Source organism: Phalacrocorax carbo, chromosome 8 (assembly GCF_963921805.1).
Source record: "Phalacrocorax carbo chromosome 8, bPhaCar2.1, whole genome shotgun sequence".
Classification (NCBI taxonomy): domain Eukaryota; kingdom Metazoa; phylum Chordata; class Aves; order Suliformes; family Phalacrocoracidae; genus Phalacrocorax; species Phalacrocorax carbo.
Genome location: NC_087520.1, coordinates 8,509,388 through 8,525,730, shown reverse-complemented (window position 1 = coordinate 8,525,730; position 16,343 = coordinate 8,509,388). Strand labels below are relative to the sequence as shown.

At 43.1% G+C, this 16,343-nt stretch overlaps 2 protein-coding genes across 3 annotated transcripts in view; one reads left to right on the top strand and one right to left on the bottom strand.

The window, feature by feature from the left end:
- Nucleotides 1-8,822, top strand: part of GEMIN5 (gem nuclear organelle associated protein 5) — a 20,631-nt gene extending 11,809 nt beyond the window's left edge. Inside the window, 10 exon segments of the mRNA XM_064458538.1 lie at nt 58-153; nt 455-592; nt 1,148-1,295; nt 1,418-1,537; nt 2,404-2,614; nt 3,138-3,395; nt 4,067-4,229; nt 4,847-5,420; nt 5,862-5,952; nt 6,617-8,822. Of these exon segments, the coding sequence (XP_064314608.1) occupies nt 58-153; nt 455-592; nt 1,148-1,295; nt 1,418-1,537; nt 2,404-2,614; nt 3,138-3,395; nt 4,067-4,229; nt 4,847-5,420; nt 5,862-5,952; nt 6,617-6,772 (1,955 nt within the window). The 3' untranslated portion in view covers nt 6,773-8,822.
- Nucleotides 8,494-16,343, bottom strand: CNOT8 (CCR4-NOT transcription complex subunit 8). 2 transcript variants are annotated; one of them, XM_064458536.1, is made up of 7 exons: nt 16,267-16,343; nt 15,229-15,428; nt 13,398-13,591; nt 11,880-12,041; nt 10,946-11,090; nt 10,172-10,282; nt 8,494-9,870 (listed from the first exon to the last, which is right to left on the bottom strand). In XM_064458536.1, exons 2-7 carry the CDS (start codon nt 15,343-15,345, stop codon nt 9,721-9,723), a joined length of 879 nt encoding a protein of 292 aa, XP_064314606.1. In that variant the 5' UTR covers nt 15,346-15,428; nt 16,267-16,343; the 3' UTR covers nt 8,494-9,720. The 2 variants fall into 2 exon arrangements, with proteins under 2 accessions (XP_064314606.1, XP_064314604.1); XM_064458534.1 differs by lacking the exon at nt 16,267-16,343 and adding an exon at nt 16,172-16,263.

Here is a 16,343-nt window from a genome sequence, read left to right as displayed (position 1 = left end):
TGCCAGTTCCCAGCATTGTACCAAATCTTAAATATTCTCCCTTTCTGTCTGGTTTAGATAATAATGAAGATGTGTCCCCTGACCTCAAGGACTGCATCCACTTGGGGCTGTTCACAGACAGGGCTTCTCTGCACAAGATGATTGATGTGGAAGGTAAGTGGAATAATGAATCCACTTCGACAATATGCCCATTGTAACTCTTACATTCAAGGAGAAAACAAATCAGGAAAAATGCTTGAATTTTCTTTACTATGGATTAAAGTGTTAGGATTAAGAACGCAGATCTGTGTGAAAAGAAGAAAAAGATATATTTTTCCCAAATAGTTTTTACATCTTTCAGGTGAAAACCTGCAATACCTTAAGCTTGAATAATCTTGCTTTTGCCAAGTTATTTTACTATGGCAAATAATGCTGTTGCACTCATGCTGACAGGAAGTGTGTTTGCTTCCAACAGGAAAACATCACCTGGAGAATGGGCATCCAGAGCTCTTTCAGCAGCTCATGTTGTGGAAAGGAGATATGAAGGGTGTCCTCCAGGCAGCTGCTGAGAGGGGAGAGCTAACAGACCAGCTGGTAGCAATCTCACCCATGGGTATGTTTGTTCTGGTGACACATAAGCAGGTGGAATTAGCTGCCAAGGGTAGCCTCATTCTGATTGTTCTGGGCTGGAAACTCACAGTTGTTCCAGACCAGAAGGAAGTTGCTTCTTTAACTGCCTGATAACAAAAATCAGACACAAAACATATCCTAGTTATGACAAAGACTGGGATGTTTCCACAAGCACCCTTAGGTTGGGATAGCAGGAAATAGAGTGCTTTCCTTTGGGACTTCTTGAAGGAGCAGGCCTATCCTTACAAGCACAAAGATGGTTCTTTGTAATACGTAGGAGTCTTTCCAGCTTGCTGTTGGTTTAAATATGCTTTTAAATTATTTTACTGGTAGTGAAGTCCTACAGTTGTGTTCAAGCCCTAGCTTTGCCCTGTTTCATTGCCTCATTGACTTGTATTAGGATGGTTAAGAAACAAGAAATTAGATGGTTAAGAAACAAGAAGAGGTACATGTTGAAGCAACCGGTGATGATGTCATCCCACAGGAATTCTTCCACTTTTAAAACTTGACTCCAATTGTATTGCCTTCTCTTTTGCAGTTGGATATCAGGCCTGGGTTTGGACAGTAGAAGCCTTTGTGAAGCAGCTGTGTTTTCAGGAGCAGTATGTCAAGGCTGCCTCCCATCTGCTGTCCATCCATAAAGTATATGAGGCTGTTGAACTCCTGAAAGTGAACCATTTTTACAGGTTGCTGTATATTTACATTTCAGATTTGCTCTTGTTTTCTAGTGGGGTAGATTTGACATTTTGGTTCACTTTTTGTTCACAGTCAATTAACTTTTCTATCTGGTTTCTCTTATGTGCATTAGGGAAGCAATTGTAATTGCTAAGGCCAGGTTGCGTCCAGAAGATCCAATTCTGAAGGATCTCTACACCAGTTGGGCAGCTCTGTTAGAGAAAGATGGTCATTATTCCATGGCTGCCAAATGGTGAGTGTTACTGGGAAGAAGACAGAATTGGTTCCATACCTGAAACAAAGGAGGTTCTTGGTTTTGTAGGAGCTAAAATTTGTTAACTGGTCTGGTCATTATGTGTCTAAGGTGCTTTCTGAGCCTGATGTCACCAGGCTTCCTCTAGAAGGTCCAGAGGGCAGCTCAGAGCAGAAGGTCCAAATGCCATACTGCCGTAGAGCCATCTCTTTCCATAGACAGTACTGGAAGTCTCTGAAGACTAGTCTAGCAAGACTAAGATTAGGATGTATACGAAAATACTGTGTGATGTTTCCAGCTTTCCACTGGAAATGTGCAGTGCAACAGTTCATCCAGACTTTCTTGAGGCCTTAGCTAGTATCCTAATCACGGGGTTCTCCTCCTCCAACTAGAGTGCTTCAGATTTGTGACTACCAAAATTACTAATAATGCTTGAAATATTTTGGCTGGAATAGTGTCCTTTGCTTAATGCTGATTTCAGTTCTGGCACTTTTGAGGGTGTTCATGCTTGTGAAAGCATTCAGATGAAATCCAGAGAAATGCAGGAGGGATAAACTACTGCATATAACCTTTGTCTCTTGAGTCTCTCTATTTCTATTCCTCATCCAAGCCGTGTGTGGTATGCACACCACCAGAGGTTTCAGTCCAGGTTATTAGGCTGTGTGACTCTCCCTTTGTAGCTTTGCATTGGATCAGGTGCCATATGTCTATAGTAAGCCTTGGTAAGGGAAAGTGATGAGAGCTCTGAGAACCTGTGGAAAATATGGGTTTACCTTCATTTGTAGGTTTGTGCTATTGTGTTGCAATACAACTTAAAAACCATATCTTAGTACTAATCAAGTTGATTTGCTTTTATCTCTTTTCAGTTATTTGGGGGCTTCCTCACCCTATGATGCAGTTAAGGTGTTGTCAAGAAAGGGGGACGTGACATCCCTTAAGACTGCTGCTGAGGTTGCACAGATATCTGGAGAGGAGGAGTTGTCAGCATCCTTGTCGTTCAGATGTGCCCAAGACCTGCTGTTATCCAGGAACTGGGTGGGAGCTCAGGAAGTCCTTCAGCAACATAAAACTCTATTTGTGAGTCTGGTGGTTACTTGGCACCACTTCCCATATGTAAACAGTCTACAGATAGTCCTTTGAGCTCAGAATATTTTACAACAAGTTTATTGCAGTGGCCATATGAAGAAGCATGTGCCTTTGCAGAGGCAAAGGGCCCGTGGTGGGGAGGCATGTAGGCTCTGTGCCTGTTAGTTGTGTGAGAGGTATTTGAGAAAAGTGGGAATTTTTTTTAGGTATGTAATACTGGTAATAGAAGAAAGAAGTGAAGGAAAGTATTCGCTGTTTACATTGAAGGAGCAAAGGAGCTAACTGTAAGTCCATCTGCTGGTGGCTTAATCCAGAAATTTATTTTTGTGCAGACTGAGAAGCAGAAGGCTAGCTTGGCTTGTTCTGAGGTTTCCTTTTGACCTTAGGGACTCTGAGTCCATCAGCATTGTTCTTTGGTAGCTGCAGTTGTGAAACTGTCCACCTGCTGTGGTCAGTAAGGGATTGTTTTTCTTCTAGCAGCAGCTCAGTGCCTTTTTTTTTTTCCTTGTTAAAGGGACAAAGGCTTGTTTTCTGCCTTAACGAACTGCTTTGCAAGTGCCTTAGTGAAAGAAATCCCTGTGACCGAAAGAGCCCCGTGCCTCCCTGTTATCACAGCTGGGAACTGAACAGAGAGGCCTCATTTTTTGACATGGTGATAGAAGTGTGGCAGAATGTATTGGGCATGGACACCACCGAACAAGCCATGTGTGCACGGGAGCAGCTGCGCAGTATTGAGCATCCTGTTTCTACAAGCAACACACACCCAAAGCAGGTAAAGGGACTTAGATCTCTACACACACTAAGCCTTCCTATGGCATACACATTAAAATGCAGCTACTTTGTGGTATTGTGCCAGCCTTTCTCGGGGAACTGATGCCTGCACCCTGCTGCAGGCTGAGGTGGTTATGTAGGAGCAGTAGATGACAGGCAGCTGGGATGGCTTGTGTAGCCACCAGTTTGCTTCTGCACTTGTTTCTGTGCAGGGTGAGAACTGACATACGGTGTTAGTGATTAGCGCCGAGATCACCGAGATGCGCTGGCTGGGTGGGAGTGATTGGCATAGCTGAGTAGTCTCAGCAGTGATTTCGGGGTTTGTGTCGGATTGTTAGGAGAGGCAGGGCTGCTTGTTGTTAAAATATCCAGGAGTTCAGAAGGTCTGTTCATAGACTGGCACTCCTGCAGCTCTTCTCTCTGACTGCAGTGAGTCACTGACCTTTGGTGTACTCCCACTTCTCATCTGTTGTAGGACACGTGCAAGCACAGCTGCTGGTTTTACAGTTGTAAGTAATGTAAAAGTGCTGTGTCTCCTGCATGAAGGAGACTATGTAAAATCGCTTTTAGTTAACTCACGTGCTTTTGGGCTCTTCCACAATGGTCATAAGCTGTGAGTAATTTATACTGTGCAGTAGAATTATTAATCATGCTCTCTGGTGCTTCCTGTAGGTGCTTTTCCATATCTCCCATGACCTGACCCTTGCAGCCCTGAGCTATCAGACTGCTATGTGGGATGAGGCAGTGAAAAGTATTCTCGGAGCTGTGACCCGCAGTTACGATGCTGGTAATTTCACTCTGATGCAAGAGATCTGCAGTATCGTCCTCCCTGAAGGTAAGTCTCTTTTTGTGTATCTCCTGGCACGGACAGACGGGGGGATCTTCCTTGTCCATTAATATTGCTAGGCCTAATCACTTGGAAGGAGCAAGGCATGCCCATGTATATGGAAACCCATGGAGTTTGGCTAGTACAAGGGCTGTTGGGCGATCAAAGTTCCTGACTGGAAGGAAGCTCAGTAGCATCAGCTGGTGTGGGTGATGTAGGAAACCGAGCAAATTCTGTTCGGTAAAGGAGACGGGGACACGGGAAAGCTGTGTTCATCTCATAGTTAGAAGTTGCTCCCATCGGCCCTTCCCTTCATTCTCTGCAGAGTGTGCAGCACATTTATTTTGTGGCTCTTCATCATGTGAACATCTTGATGAGCAGCTTTGGACCAAAGAAGTTTGCTGTCAACGATGAGAACATGCAGTGTCATGCTAGCTAGAACAGAGTATTGTGTATAAAAAGATGCCAAAGATGTCTGCCTTTGCTTTTCTGCTTCCTGCACCACTCTGCCAGAATCTGAGGAAATCTCTGGTTTGGGTCTCCAGGATAGCCGTTCATTTACCAGATCTGGTCTTTTTCTTTGGAAATCTCTATAAACTTATTTATTATCCTTTTTTCATTATTAGGCTGTGATAACCTGAGACGCAAACTGGACAGCACAAATTCTCAGAGCATGGACGCTTGCAGAAGTTTAGAGGGCTTTGTGGCTTACAGACTCCTGTATGACCTGTGGTGGAACCCACCCAAAGGCTCCCTTGTCTCGCAGAAGGCTGATTTGGATCCCGTGCTGTGTCCCAGTGAGCAGACAGCTCTTGAGAAGAGTTATGTTTCAGGTCAGTCCTCTGAAGAAACTCCTGATCAAACTGCAGCTGAGATGGATGAAAACCTCCGCAATACAACTGCAGTTCGTGTGTGTGAGACAGAAAGTGACTCAAGAACTAGCTCAGGCAATTCGGTAGACAGACCGTCAAAACTGGACGGCTGCAAAGTGCTTCTTTCCGAAGAGATCGCTGCTTTACAGAACACCCAGAGAGATATAGCTGAGGTCCAGCAGACTTTAGCAGATATGATCCGCCAACATCAGCAGCAGAGGAACAGTCTTCAGGAAAACACAAATGGAAGCACCCACGAGAGCAACCTGCAGCAGAGTTCAGAGGCTGAATCAGACAAACCATGCTCTGACAGCAGCCAGATGAATTGGTAAGCTTCAGAACATGAATGAATGGATTGAAAAGCATTGCTTTTTTGTGTGTGTGTTTGTGCAGCAGATTTGTTGTTTAGCTCAGACTGCCTCTAATCTCAAGCGTGTCACCCAGGAGCACTTCAACATACAGCTCAAGTCTTGCATTTGCCTGGGGCTGAACCACCATGTGCATAAACTTACTACACCAGAGTAACTTCCTGATACACGGGGTGTGTTGGTACAGTGAATAAACAGGGCAGCTTGAAACGGGGAGGATAGTGAGAAGGATAAGCATGTTCTGAGCGGTCTGTGTCTTTGTTGAACAACTATCTGGGGCTTTGGCAAGAAAGAGCTAGAGCGTTGTTCAGCTGTCCTGTGCTCCCTATACAGTACAGTATACAGCTCTGCAGTCATTTAAGCAAAATGGTTACTCATGACACCTGCTCTTCTCTTGACAGTGAAGTAAAGGAACCAATTACACTCCCTGAACTAACAAAGCAGCTTCTAAAAGCAAAGCAGAAACTAGCAGAATTTCCAGACAATTTGAAGGTAAGTTTTCAGAAGACGCATTGTGGTTCTGAAAAAAGACAATCTTGTAAGTGCAGCCTCCTCATAGAATCCCCTTCATACAGAAAGTAAGGAACAGTGACTTTCTTTGTGATCCTGTGGTAATTTTGGGAGAGAATCAACACATGGCATTAGGGTTATATTTTTGTTCCAAGCATAACTTTCTCCGTGCAGCTACAAAGCGTAAAGCTCCAGCACGGGAGGAGTCAGTGGGATATTCTGTATGAATCTCGCCCGTGCCTTTTAAAAGTAATCCTTTGCTATTTAGAATTATGTGTGCAAAACAAGTTTATCCAAACAGTGAAATCAGAAATTTAAGGTATAAAATGGCCTTTGTGGATCAGATCAGGAACTATAGAAACTACACATCAGATGTTTGAAAACACCACTTCTGAGGGTGTCTCATTCCCTCTGCTCCCTAGCCTGTGATATAACTAAAGGTAATCATGGTGATTGTGCAAGAGGGGGCAAACCTGGTTAAACATGAGATAATGTACTAGAGGAGGGGGGAAAAATGCATCTGACTCATGACTGTTCAGAAGATACTATAAAGCAGTGTCTTTGGAGAGCTGGCTGCCTGACTATGTTGTAGGTGAACAGTTATAGTTGAAAGAGTAGACATCACCTCATGTTCCTATTTTTGCAGGTGTTCCCGTTCCCCGACGTGCTGGAGTGCTGCCTCGTGCTCCTTCACGTTGGATCCCAGTGCCCTCCCGAACTATGCGAACAGGCACTGGATCTCCTTAGGAAACATGGCAGCGCTAATACTTACAAAAAGGCTGGCAGGAGGTTCCTGACATGACATTTTGAGACCAAACTGTCTCCCTTGAACTGCCTACAGCTACTTAACACCAAGGCTGTTCTTTCTTCAAGTGAAGGCGCTTGTTTTGATAGCCGTGGTTATTTTGGATAAAACTACAAAAAATCAGGTTTATTTACAGATTCAGTCGTGGTCATTAACTAGTACTATTTAAGGAGATTGTGTGAGAAAACTGAAAAGCAGTAGGTTGTAGGCTTGAACTGTATACAGGATTTTTGTACAGTCTTTTTATTTGTTGGAAGTTATCCTAATGAAAGCTCTTGCTATTTACATGCAAGAGAAACAGTTTTGAGCAGCTCTGTCAGCCTTTCAGCAGAGGAGGAATAGTAGCTGCCCTCAGGAAAAACAACAGTTTCTGCAAGCACACTGACCCTTAAGTCAGTAGTGTTCTTAAAAGCATTCTGAGTTTATTTTCTTTTTAAATAAAGCCTTCTACCACCATGAATTGGCTTTTAATTTGATGGCTGGAAATCAGTACCAATCAAGGCCTAATGCATTAAACATCAGCCTCTGCTTTTGTTTTTGTTAAAGTGCTACATAAAATCAAACTCGGCACACACTTGTTTTATCTGATATGACTTAGCTTTGTGGGGTGAAGCCACCTGTACAACATAAAAAAGGGGGGGGCAGGACCTTTTATAGTTGTTTCCAGCACAACTGGCAGGAGATAAGGGATTTCTGCAGGTCAAGAAAGTCCCTGCTTTTGCCAGCAGCCATGGCTGAACAAACTGCTTCTTTGCTACAGTGATGGCAGAGTTGAGGCACTATCACGTTCTCTAGAAAAGCTGCTATTCTAGAAGTGCCAAAACCAACCCTAGATTCTGGATTCTCGAACATGCAATGGTCTGACCAGTCTTAAAGTTTACCTGAAGGTTTTGCCTGTCTTGTTAGAAAAACTAACTCTTCCTAAGAAAAGAACAAGGCTGCAAAAGCCTTACTAAACATAGCATCTATCTTAGTAATTTCTAGAGGCAAGTTTTAAATGCAACAGAAAAGTTCATGGTAGGATGGGGGGTCACAAATTTAGAAACTTTCTAAGTACAATAAAGACTACTTAAAGAGCAGGACAGATGGATTTTTTTTAGATCAAGAGCTGTTCTAGATTCTTCCAGCCAAAATGCAGACTTGATACCGATAAGATTTCCTGCTCCAAAAAGTAAAGCCTCCAAACAACTTGAAGAGCAGTAGGTGGAAGCCAGGGGTTATACTAAAAGAAGATCATGCTGCAGATGTGGTCATCTGGTAAACTGTTGCCATGAACTTGAATTTGCTAAATTTTGTACAAAACGCTTGAAAACCAGGAGGGGGAGCTAGTGCTTAAACAAACAGCCCTCCTACGTTTTAAGCAAGAACCCGTGGAGTTTAAATGGAGCAGGAAAACCTCACATAGGACAGATGAGCAAAACGGATTTGTTGCTTTATGTGGCTATGCTGCACTGAAAGAATATTCCACAATGCTGCCAGTTGTGCTGAGACAAGCAGAAAGAGAATACAAGTCCTCAAACAGATCTTAAGCTCAACTTTCATCAGCTACTGTAAACTAAGCTCAAAAGCAGATTTTACTAAGAACTACCCCAGTAGCACATCGTAAATGGTAAAAGAAGAAAGTAACTTGAGCATTTTTGAGCATGTATTGCTCGAATACAGATTCTAAAGCCTGAACTTTGGGAATTTTAGTGCTTGATGGAAAATTCAAAACAAGGCCTGGTTTAAAAAAATTTATTTTACAAAAATTAAAAACAAGTAGTATTTACAAGCATTTTAAATACCAGCTCTAAACCTCAACTCCTAATAATGGATTGGTTACGCTTGTTTAAAATGCAAGACAAAGTCTTAAAATTTTAAAATGCCCATGTCCAAAAGGGTTGGGGTTTTTTGTTGGGTTTTGGTTTTTTTTTTAAGAAATGCCATTATGGAGCTGTTAGGAAAAAAGATATTATAGAATAGCTCTTTTTAAAAAATGTCAGAATCCCAAGTTGTTCCGTCCTCTAACCACTTTTCAGATGCTTCTAATAAAGAGAAATTGAGCTGTTTTGTCTGTTGTTAAGCATATAGTAGAATTAGGGGCTAGAGAAGCAGGGGGGGAGAAGAGGAACAAATATTTATCCATCTGCTGAACTACTTGTGTTGCAAGGAAAAGAATAGTTTGTAGGTTAAGTAAGTTCAAGAAAACTGAAGTCAGAGTATTGGTCCAATCCCCTGTCAAAGGTGAACTTTTAGGCCTCTTAATCTATTTCCAGAACAGTTTATTAATACCCGTAAGAACTAAGCTGAGGCTCAGTATGGGTCAAACCTGTACCGTACAGAATTAGAAACTATGGAGAGCTGATCAAATCAACACCAGTAATATCCGTTCCCATTGTTGTTAAAGCAAATCTCCGAGTATCTTTAGCTGCAAGGATTATTTTAATGTCATCCGTTCCCAAACCTCTGCAGTGATCAAAGGGAGCAATTTCCACAGACTACACGAAGATAAAATAAGCAAAACATGAGGTGAAGCAGTCACCCTCACAACATGCAGAAGTTTTAAAATAAGCTTTATAAAGCACGATTTACAAATTTGTGTGCATGTCTGTGTCCATTTTCACTGGATTTCCAGACCCTCAGCTCTACTGAATATTCTACTGTTAAGTCGTCCTTGCAGATTCTGTACCGTATAAAGAGGAAAAAAAACAAGAGGTATACACAGTAGGTTCTGTCTTTTGCCCTTGGTATTAAAAAGATGGCAAACCACAAATGCTGGCATTAGGAATTCAGTCAATTCTCCTCTTCTGGGTTTCAAATGAAGATGCAGCTCTTCAGCAAAACTGCAGGCCTTCTGCAGGCTGTATACTGTAGATGCCTTTTGTTTTGACACAGTATTAGGGAAAATGGTTGAGGACAGCAGCTGCCAATATGGTAACGATGTTCTGCTGAGCGGTACCCGCTTATCACGGCTGCATGTTGTTGATAATAGCCAAAATGCTCATTTTCTCTTGGGCCGAGTCCACATCTTCATTTTGTTTCTGAGCCACTCCTGTGCCAAGGCCGTACAGCCGCCCACAGTACTTCGCATCATCAATTGTATCCTCAAAAAACAACTGCAGGTCAAAAAAAGGGGGAAGAAACAGATACTGTTTAATTGTGCCTGTAAATCAGAAAGCACCTAATGCTAATTAAACAGCTCATTTGAAGTCAGCCACCTATAAGGTGCAGCATGGGATTTAAAATAAGCACATGAAAGAGGAGTAAACAGAAGTCTGCCAATGTCAACAATTCCTATTACTGGCAGTTTGAAGTATGGCCACAAGGAAAACCCCAAAACAAAACACAAATTGTGCATGTTGACATTTACGGATAGGAACTGGAGAAAGAACAACCATAAAGAAGAATGCGGGGTACCTCTTTCATTCTGAAGAATGCCATTCCCGTGAGAAGAGAGTCAGATCCTGCCTGGTGTTGTCGTCCAATTCGCTGCAAATCCAGCTGATCTGCCACTTCTTGAAGGCCACCCTGCAACAAGAACAGAACAGATTTTATTTCAGAAGACTCATCTCTTGCCACGCTTCTCCAAAACATGAGGGCAAACACCAGCTATGATGAATCGATACAGATTCCAGCAGTACACACACACCAGCAGTGAGTGAAACACAGTGGTAAATATTGTTCAAGAACACATACTCTTCTTGAGTTTAGGTACCTTGCTTTCCTGCTGCAGATACTCGAGATGGCTGTGGGCACATTCATAGGTTACAAACCTATGAACCTTTTCCTCCCTTCCTCAAACAAGACTGTGACTCAGTACATAAATTACTTTTAACCCTCCAGCATCTACCAGTTAATCAAGTCAGGTAATAGTTCGTGTAAGAAGAAATACTCCACTTTGCATAGGGAAGATAAGCACGCTGAGTTCTTATTAGCCTCTGAAATTACTGACACGCAAACCGAAGGTTATGGGAATGTCCCCTGTACAATATACATATTGATAAGTCTAAAACTGGGAGGCAGTACCTATTGGATACAGACTTAGTCATAGGTGCTTATGTGTGACTACTAGCTTTTATACACATTCCGGTTTTAAGACTTGATATACATAGCAGTTCTGGTGTTCGGCTTAGTGTACATTTACAGTGCTGATTGCCATCCATCGGTTGCTTGCTAGGGAGACACAAGTACCTTGAGGTTTTTGCAGCTCTTCATTAAGTACTTTACATCATAGATAGATGGGAAAAAAAGGTTCAGGATATGGAAAAATTCATGTTCCTCTTCTGGTAACCTGGAATCTGTCAACAGCTTCACCATGTAGCCAAAGTCATAACCACTGAAAGCAAAAACATACAGAAACCAGATAAGCAGGCAGCACCTACACTCAGCACTAATATCTCATTTTTCACATGAGTTTTTTACACGCTGTAGTTTTCAAACCTTAACATTTTCTGACATGTAGGGCTTCTGAATGCTCCCTGGGCGCCTCCGCTAACCTGCAGAACAGCTAAGCTGCTGGGAAGAACATAATTCCCAACACTGCAAGTTTCTCTAGCTATGGGTGATACAGAAAAGCAAGAAAACCTCTAAATATCTGTTGTCACCACCTCCTCCTCCTCAAGTCCTTTCACTTGCCATGATGTCAAGGACAAGAGGCTTTGTAATCAAGTTGCCTGAAACGCTACAAGACAGGCATCTTAACTACACAGATTTCTTCTATGGAAACACAAGATGGAAGCTGAGACCACCATCAACATTGTAAGGAAGAAGAAACAAAAACCTTTACAATGCACACAAGTTAGTAAGTGTAGAGATCACATTTCAACTTGTTAATAACTTCTTCCATGGAGTAGGACTGTAACAGCAAAAGGATTTGCAAAGAAGGCATACACAAAATTCAGACCACAGTAAGTGCCAAGCTTCATTTTAAGAAATTTTAAGAAGTAAGAACACTTCTTAAACCCTTCTTAAACTTAGCCTGTGTATCTTTAAGCTTCTTTTAAGAACTGCAGACTTCTGGTTCTTCTCCTTAAAATCTGTATCAGTCTCCATGGACAAAAACAGCAGTATTTCAGTCAAAAGGAGATTTCTCGCTTCACAGCATCAGCAACCGCCTCAGACCTACCTGTGGAAAGACAGCCATTTCACACTGTCACTAAGGACGACCCCAGATGTCATGAGCAACTCAGCAAAATGCAGGGTATCAATCCCTTCTTCTTCGTGCTTCTGGAACTGCAGCCCAGAGCTGGCAAGGAGGTCTATGGAGTCCTGAGAGTACATGTCCTCGCTGAAGGAGAAAAGCAGCTTTGCACTCAAGGTACTAAACAAGTCAGGCTCATTTTAGGAAAATTCCCCCCACACTGTATTTCAAAAATTGGAGTGATCAGTAGGCTATCTCTGGGTTCCACATCTGTATCTCTAGAAAATTCAAACTCGATCAGTTTTAATACCACTAATGCAGCCTCTGACGTCTGTAATAAGCTATTCTGCCGTCATAACTGGTGAATAATTCTGTTGCTAGTGCAAATACCAAATAATCCACCTCCATAGAACTGTATGACATTTTGAGAAATGTCACTTCTGCAAGGCGAAGGGAAGCACCATGGATGACAGCACAGAAAAAAGGGGAGCTCTCCCAAACAGGAAGACGTGCAACACTAAAGCACTGAGCATCATTCCTGTCTACATTTTTCTTTTTTGCTTCACAGCACACACCAGCGTATAATCATCTCCAGATCCATCGCTGGGACTAAGTAAAATTGCGTAATACTTGACTAAGGAAGGAGGATGGGTGAGTGACAATATGTGCGGTGGAGAGCCGAGCAAGAACCTGACTTTATACTGGTTTGTTTCATTTGGGGTGGGGGAAAGGATGTGACAAAACACAGAGCAAAATTCATGCCAAATATGATATTTGAGTCCAATGAAGTGATCACACTGTGAAAACCACTTCGCTCTGATTTCAATACCTTTAAGAGCCTCAGAGTTGTGGAAGTAAATACTGCAACTTTTGGGTTCAACAAATGTATGATCTGCACACACTAGCTATGAATTTTCTAGTGTTTTCCAATGACACTTCCATAAAAATACTGGTTGATTTCCTATAAATGTGTGTTTTTGCCAGATAAACCCTCTCCTTATTTCCAGGCACCTCTAGAGGCAATTATGCTGAGTCTGTCTTTAAAGTTACAGGGGAAGGGACAATGAAACTTGTTTCAGCTGTAACCCAGGATATTCCAGTACAGAGGACACAAGAACTGCTGCCACCCTCCACTTAACAAGATTCATACTGAACAGGTGTGACAATTACACCAGTTTTTTTAGATCCCAGTTTGCATTTTAGCACGGATCCTTTTTCTATTTATTTTTAAACTTTTTTTAAGGAACATGCAATTACTGGGGATAGGCTATTTATCATGGGAAAGGCTATTAAGGATAGGATTTTAGTACAGGTTGAGTTCCAGAAATATGGCAAAATCCTGTCATGGCAAAATAGGTTCCCATATAATGTGTGTCAGAACCTGAATTTTTATTGCTCAGAACCAGCCACTGATGACGAACATACGGACACCTGCATTTGCCAAAGGAAAGCCTCCCTTCAGCAGAAGAGAGCAGCAATTATTCCCGAGCTCAAGAGACTCACGTAAGGTTGAATTTGAAGTTAAACTGCCAGGTGTTGATGCCGGAAGGATATTCTCCTTTCTCATTTGTGAAAGTCAGACCCAGCTGAATAATTTTCAGAAGGTCAACATTACACCGAAGGAGCTGATACTGATAGTCTATGGAACTGCGGAATTCTCCAATTGGCCTTACAACAACTCCAGGGAATTCTGTGTCCTAGGAGAGAAGGGAAAGTCTTATTTCACCACTTACTCTATTACAAGTCATTATTATTATTCTACTAGGAGTCTGTGTTCAGTTCCAGGCTTGCAGGTCCTAGACCTGCATTCTGTGAACTCTTCTGTAAAGAACAAAAATTACTTTTTTTTTTTCTCCTTTTCCATATTCATACAGATTTTAAACCGCTACAAGTCAGACACTAAAAAAACTCTACACAATTTGTTAACCATGGCATGCTTTCATTTATTACAGGTATCCTTTCTTGAAGTTTTATTTTATCCCAAAATAAAAATGTTATAAAGTCACCCAATAAGCAGTATCGTATAATCTAAACATAATCTCTCTCAAAGGTCTCTCACTTTCCTTCAATCTACTAAAATGGACTTCTATTTATTCAGTGTTCTTTCATGTTCTAAATACAAGTTAAATTTAGCACCCGGTCCACCTTCATTCAATAGTCCAGACAGGGATAACCCTTGCTGTTTCTGAGGAACAGCCAATGCCCACATTAACAAAAACTCCTGCCAATCAAAACAGACCTTAATGCCAGAGCAACCACCTATTAGATGGAAAACATCTTACTTGGCCAGTGATTGTGCGCTATCTTTGCTGAAACCCAAACTTCCAGACTATTTTTACTCTCAGATCAGGTCACGCAACTTCTACCCAGTAGCATGTATGCAAAAACCCTCAGGAAGGATCCAGTGCAGTGTACCTGACAAAACTTCTCCCTTGCCCAAGATCTTTTTGTGTCCACTCTCAGAGCACAGCCACTAAAACAGGTCATCAGCACACTTACAATGAGGTCAAACAGAAGCAAGAAAGCTCATCTCCCATTGACATATGACAAAAAAATCATATTTACTTACACGACTGTGTTCTACACTGAAATACTACATACTCTGCAGGGGCACGTGTTTTTGTGCCATGCTTTTATTAAGGTCTTTCTGTATCTTGAAGTTTAGCATTCCTACGCAAAGTTGGCATAACTTGCATTATCACAATTAAAACCAGTCATTAATGTAACTAACTGATCCTGCCAAGCAGATACAGACTTTGAAAAGAAGGAAGAGATTCCTCCCACCTGGGGGAGATTCTGTTTGTCTTAAACAAAGCTTTCTGAACACACTGTCATACCTATAGCCAGAATATTCTCCTTCCCTAAGAGCCAACATCTGACCTCGTTCAAAAGGAGGCAGCCCAGCTGACTAGTTGTCACTTGCAGCCCTTGTGTCCTACAGGACCATGGCATCTTCTACAACCAAATGGACAAAGACGTTCAAAGGACAAACAGACTGGTGGAAAACTAAAGGTTTAAGCCCAGCTGTATATCTGACCTGCCTCGTTTTTCTGTTGCACAACTAATACATTATGAATAGCTAAATATTAAACTAATTCAGGTTTTTAAGGTGGTGTCTCTCTTCCCCATCTCTCATTCAATCCATACTCAACACTACTTGTATGAAATTCTGGAAAGCTTCTACTGAACTGTTTTCTAATTTTTCACCACGTAACTTCTAGCTCAGTTTAAGTGAAGACAGCAGGAAATCATTTCTCGCTCAAGAATCTACTTATTTCCCTACCCCAAAAAATCCCTTGACTTAAGCCAATTAGGTCAAGTATAAAATATTTACCATTGCAATGTAGCTGTAACTTAGAACAATCTCTCGAATTTTCCTCATCTCTTCTTCCAGATTGTTGGCCCATACTTCACAGATAACCTGGCTGTTCTCTGCAAGGGCTGCTGGCATCTTGCAGGGACCAGAGTAAAGGCAGCTGATGTTGAACTCAGATGACAGCGTAGAATTGCAAGCTGTGCGATCTTATAGGTGCGCTGTGTTAAACAGATAAATAAATAATGCTTTATACAAAGAATGATCTACGTGAAAGAATCGATGCTCTGCTGGAGTCAGTCTTGCTTTTTCAGCTTCAGATAGCCCCTTTGAAGTTTACAGCAAGTTTTTTCTTGCTTTTATCACCTCCTGTAAACATGCTGAACAAGAAGAAAATCCAGAGCATGCGTTCAGGTTACAAGAGCGGGTGCACAATTCACAGTCCAGTTATCTACAAAAAGTCATTCTCCCCGTCTTTCTTCTTGGCATAAGCTCGGAAACTTTGGGCGCAAGATGCACAGGCAGGGAACCCTCAAATTTAATACTCGGCTGTGGCGACAGCTTTTAAAAGCAGTAACAGATGCTTCACAGGGCACACGCACAGACACAGGCGTGTTTCGGCTGGCACTAACGGCAGCCCCAGCGCCGCCCCGCCCCGCATAAACCACCGCTTATCACCGCTCCCTGCAGCAACGGGGGAAAAACGCGCCGGGGTTTCGGGGAGGGGGGCCCCATCGCCCCCCCTCAGCCCGCCGGCACAGGCCCCGCGCCACCTGGGCCCCCCGCAGCCCGGGCGCAGCTCCTCCGGGCCGGGAAGCGGGAGGGCCCGGGGTGTGTGTGTGTGTGTGTGTGTGTGTGTGTGTGCGTGTCCCCGCGTCCCCCCTCGGTGTCCCCCCGCGTCCTCCCGCCCCGTCCCCTCAGCCGGGAAGTCCCGCACGGCGCCCCGGGGCCGCCCCGCCCGCACCTGCTCGCGCGCCACCCGGCCACTCTAGCCCTCGTTCCCCCCCGCCACTCGTCTGCTCCGACGCTCCCCATCGCCTTCCCCGCCCCCCACGCTACCTGCCCGGAAGCCGGGGCCGGGCCCTTTGCCTACCGCGCAGGCGCGATGCGGCCTCCAGCAAGGGAGGGGGCGGGAC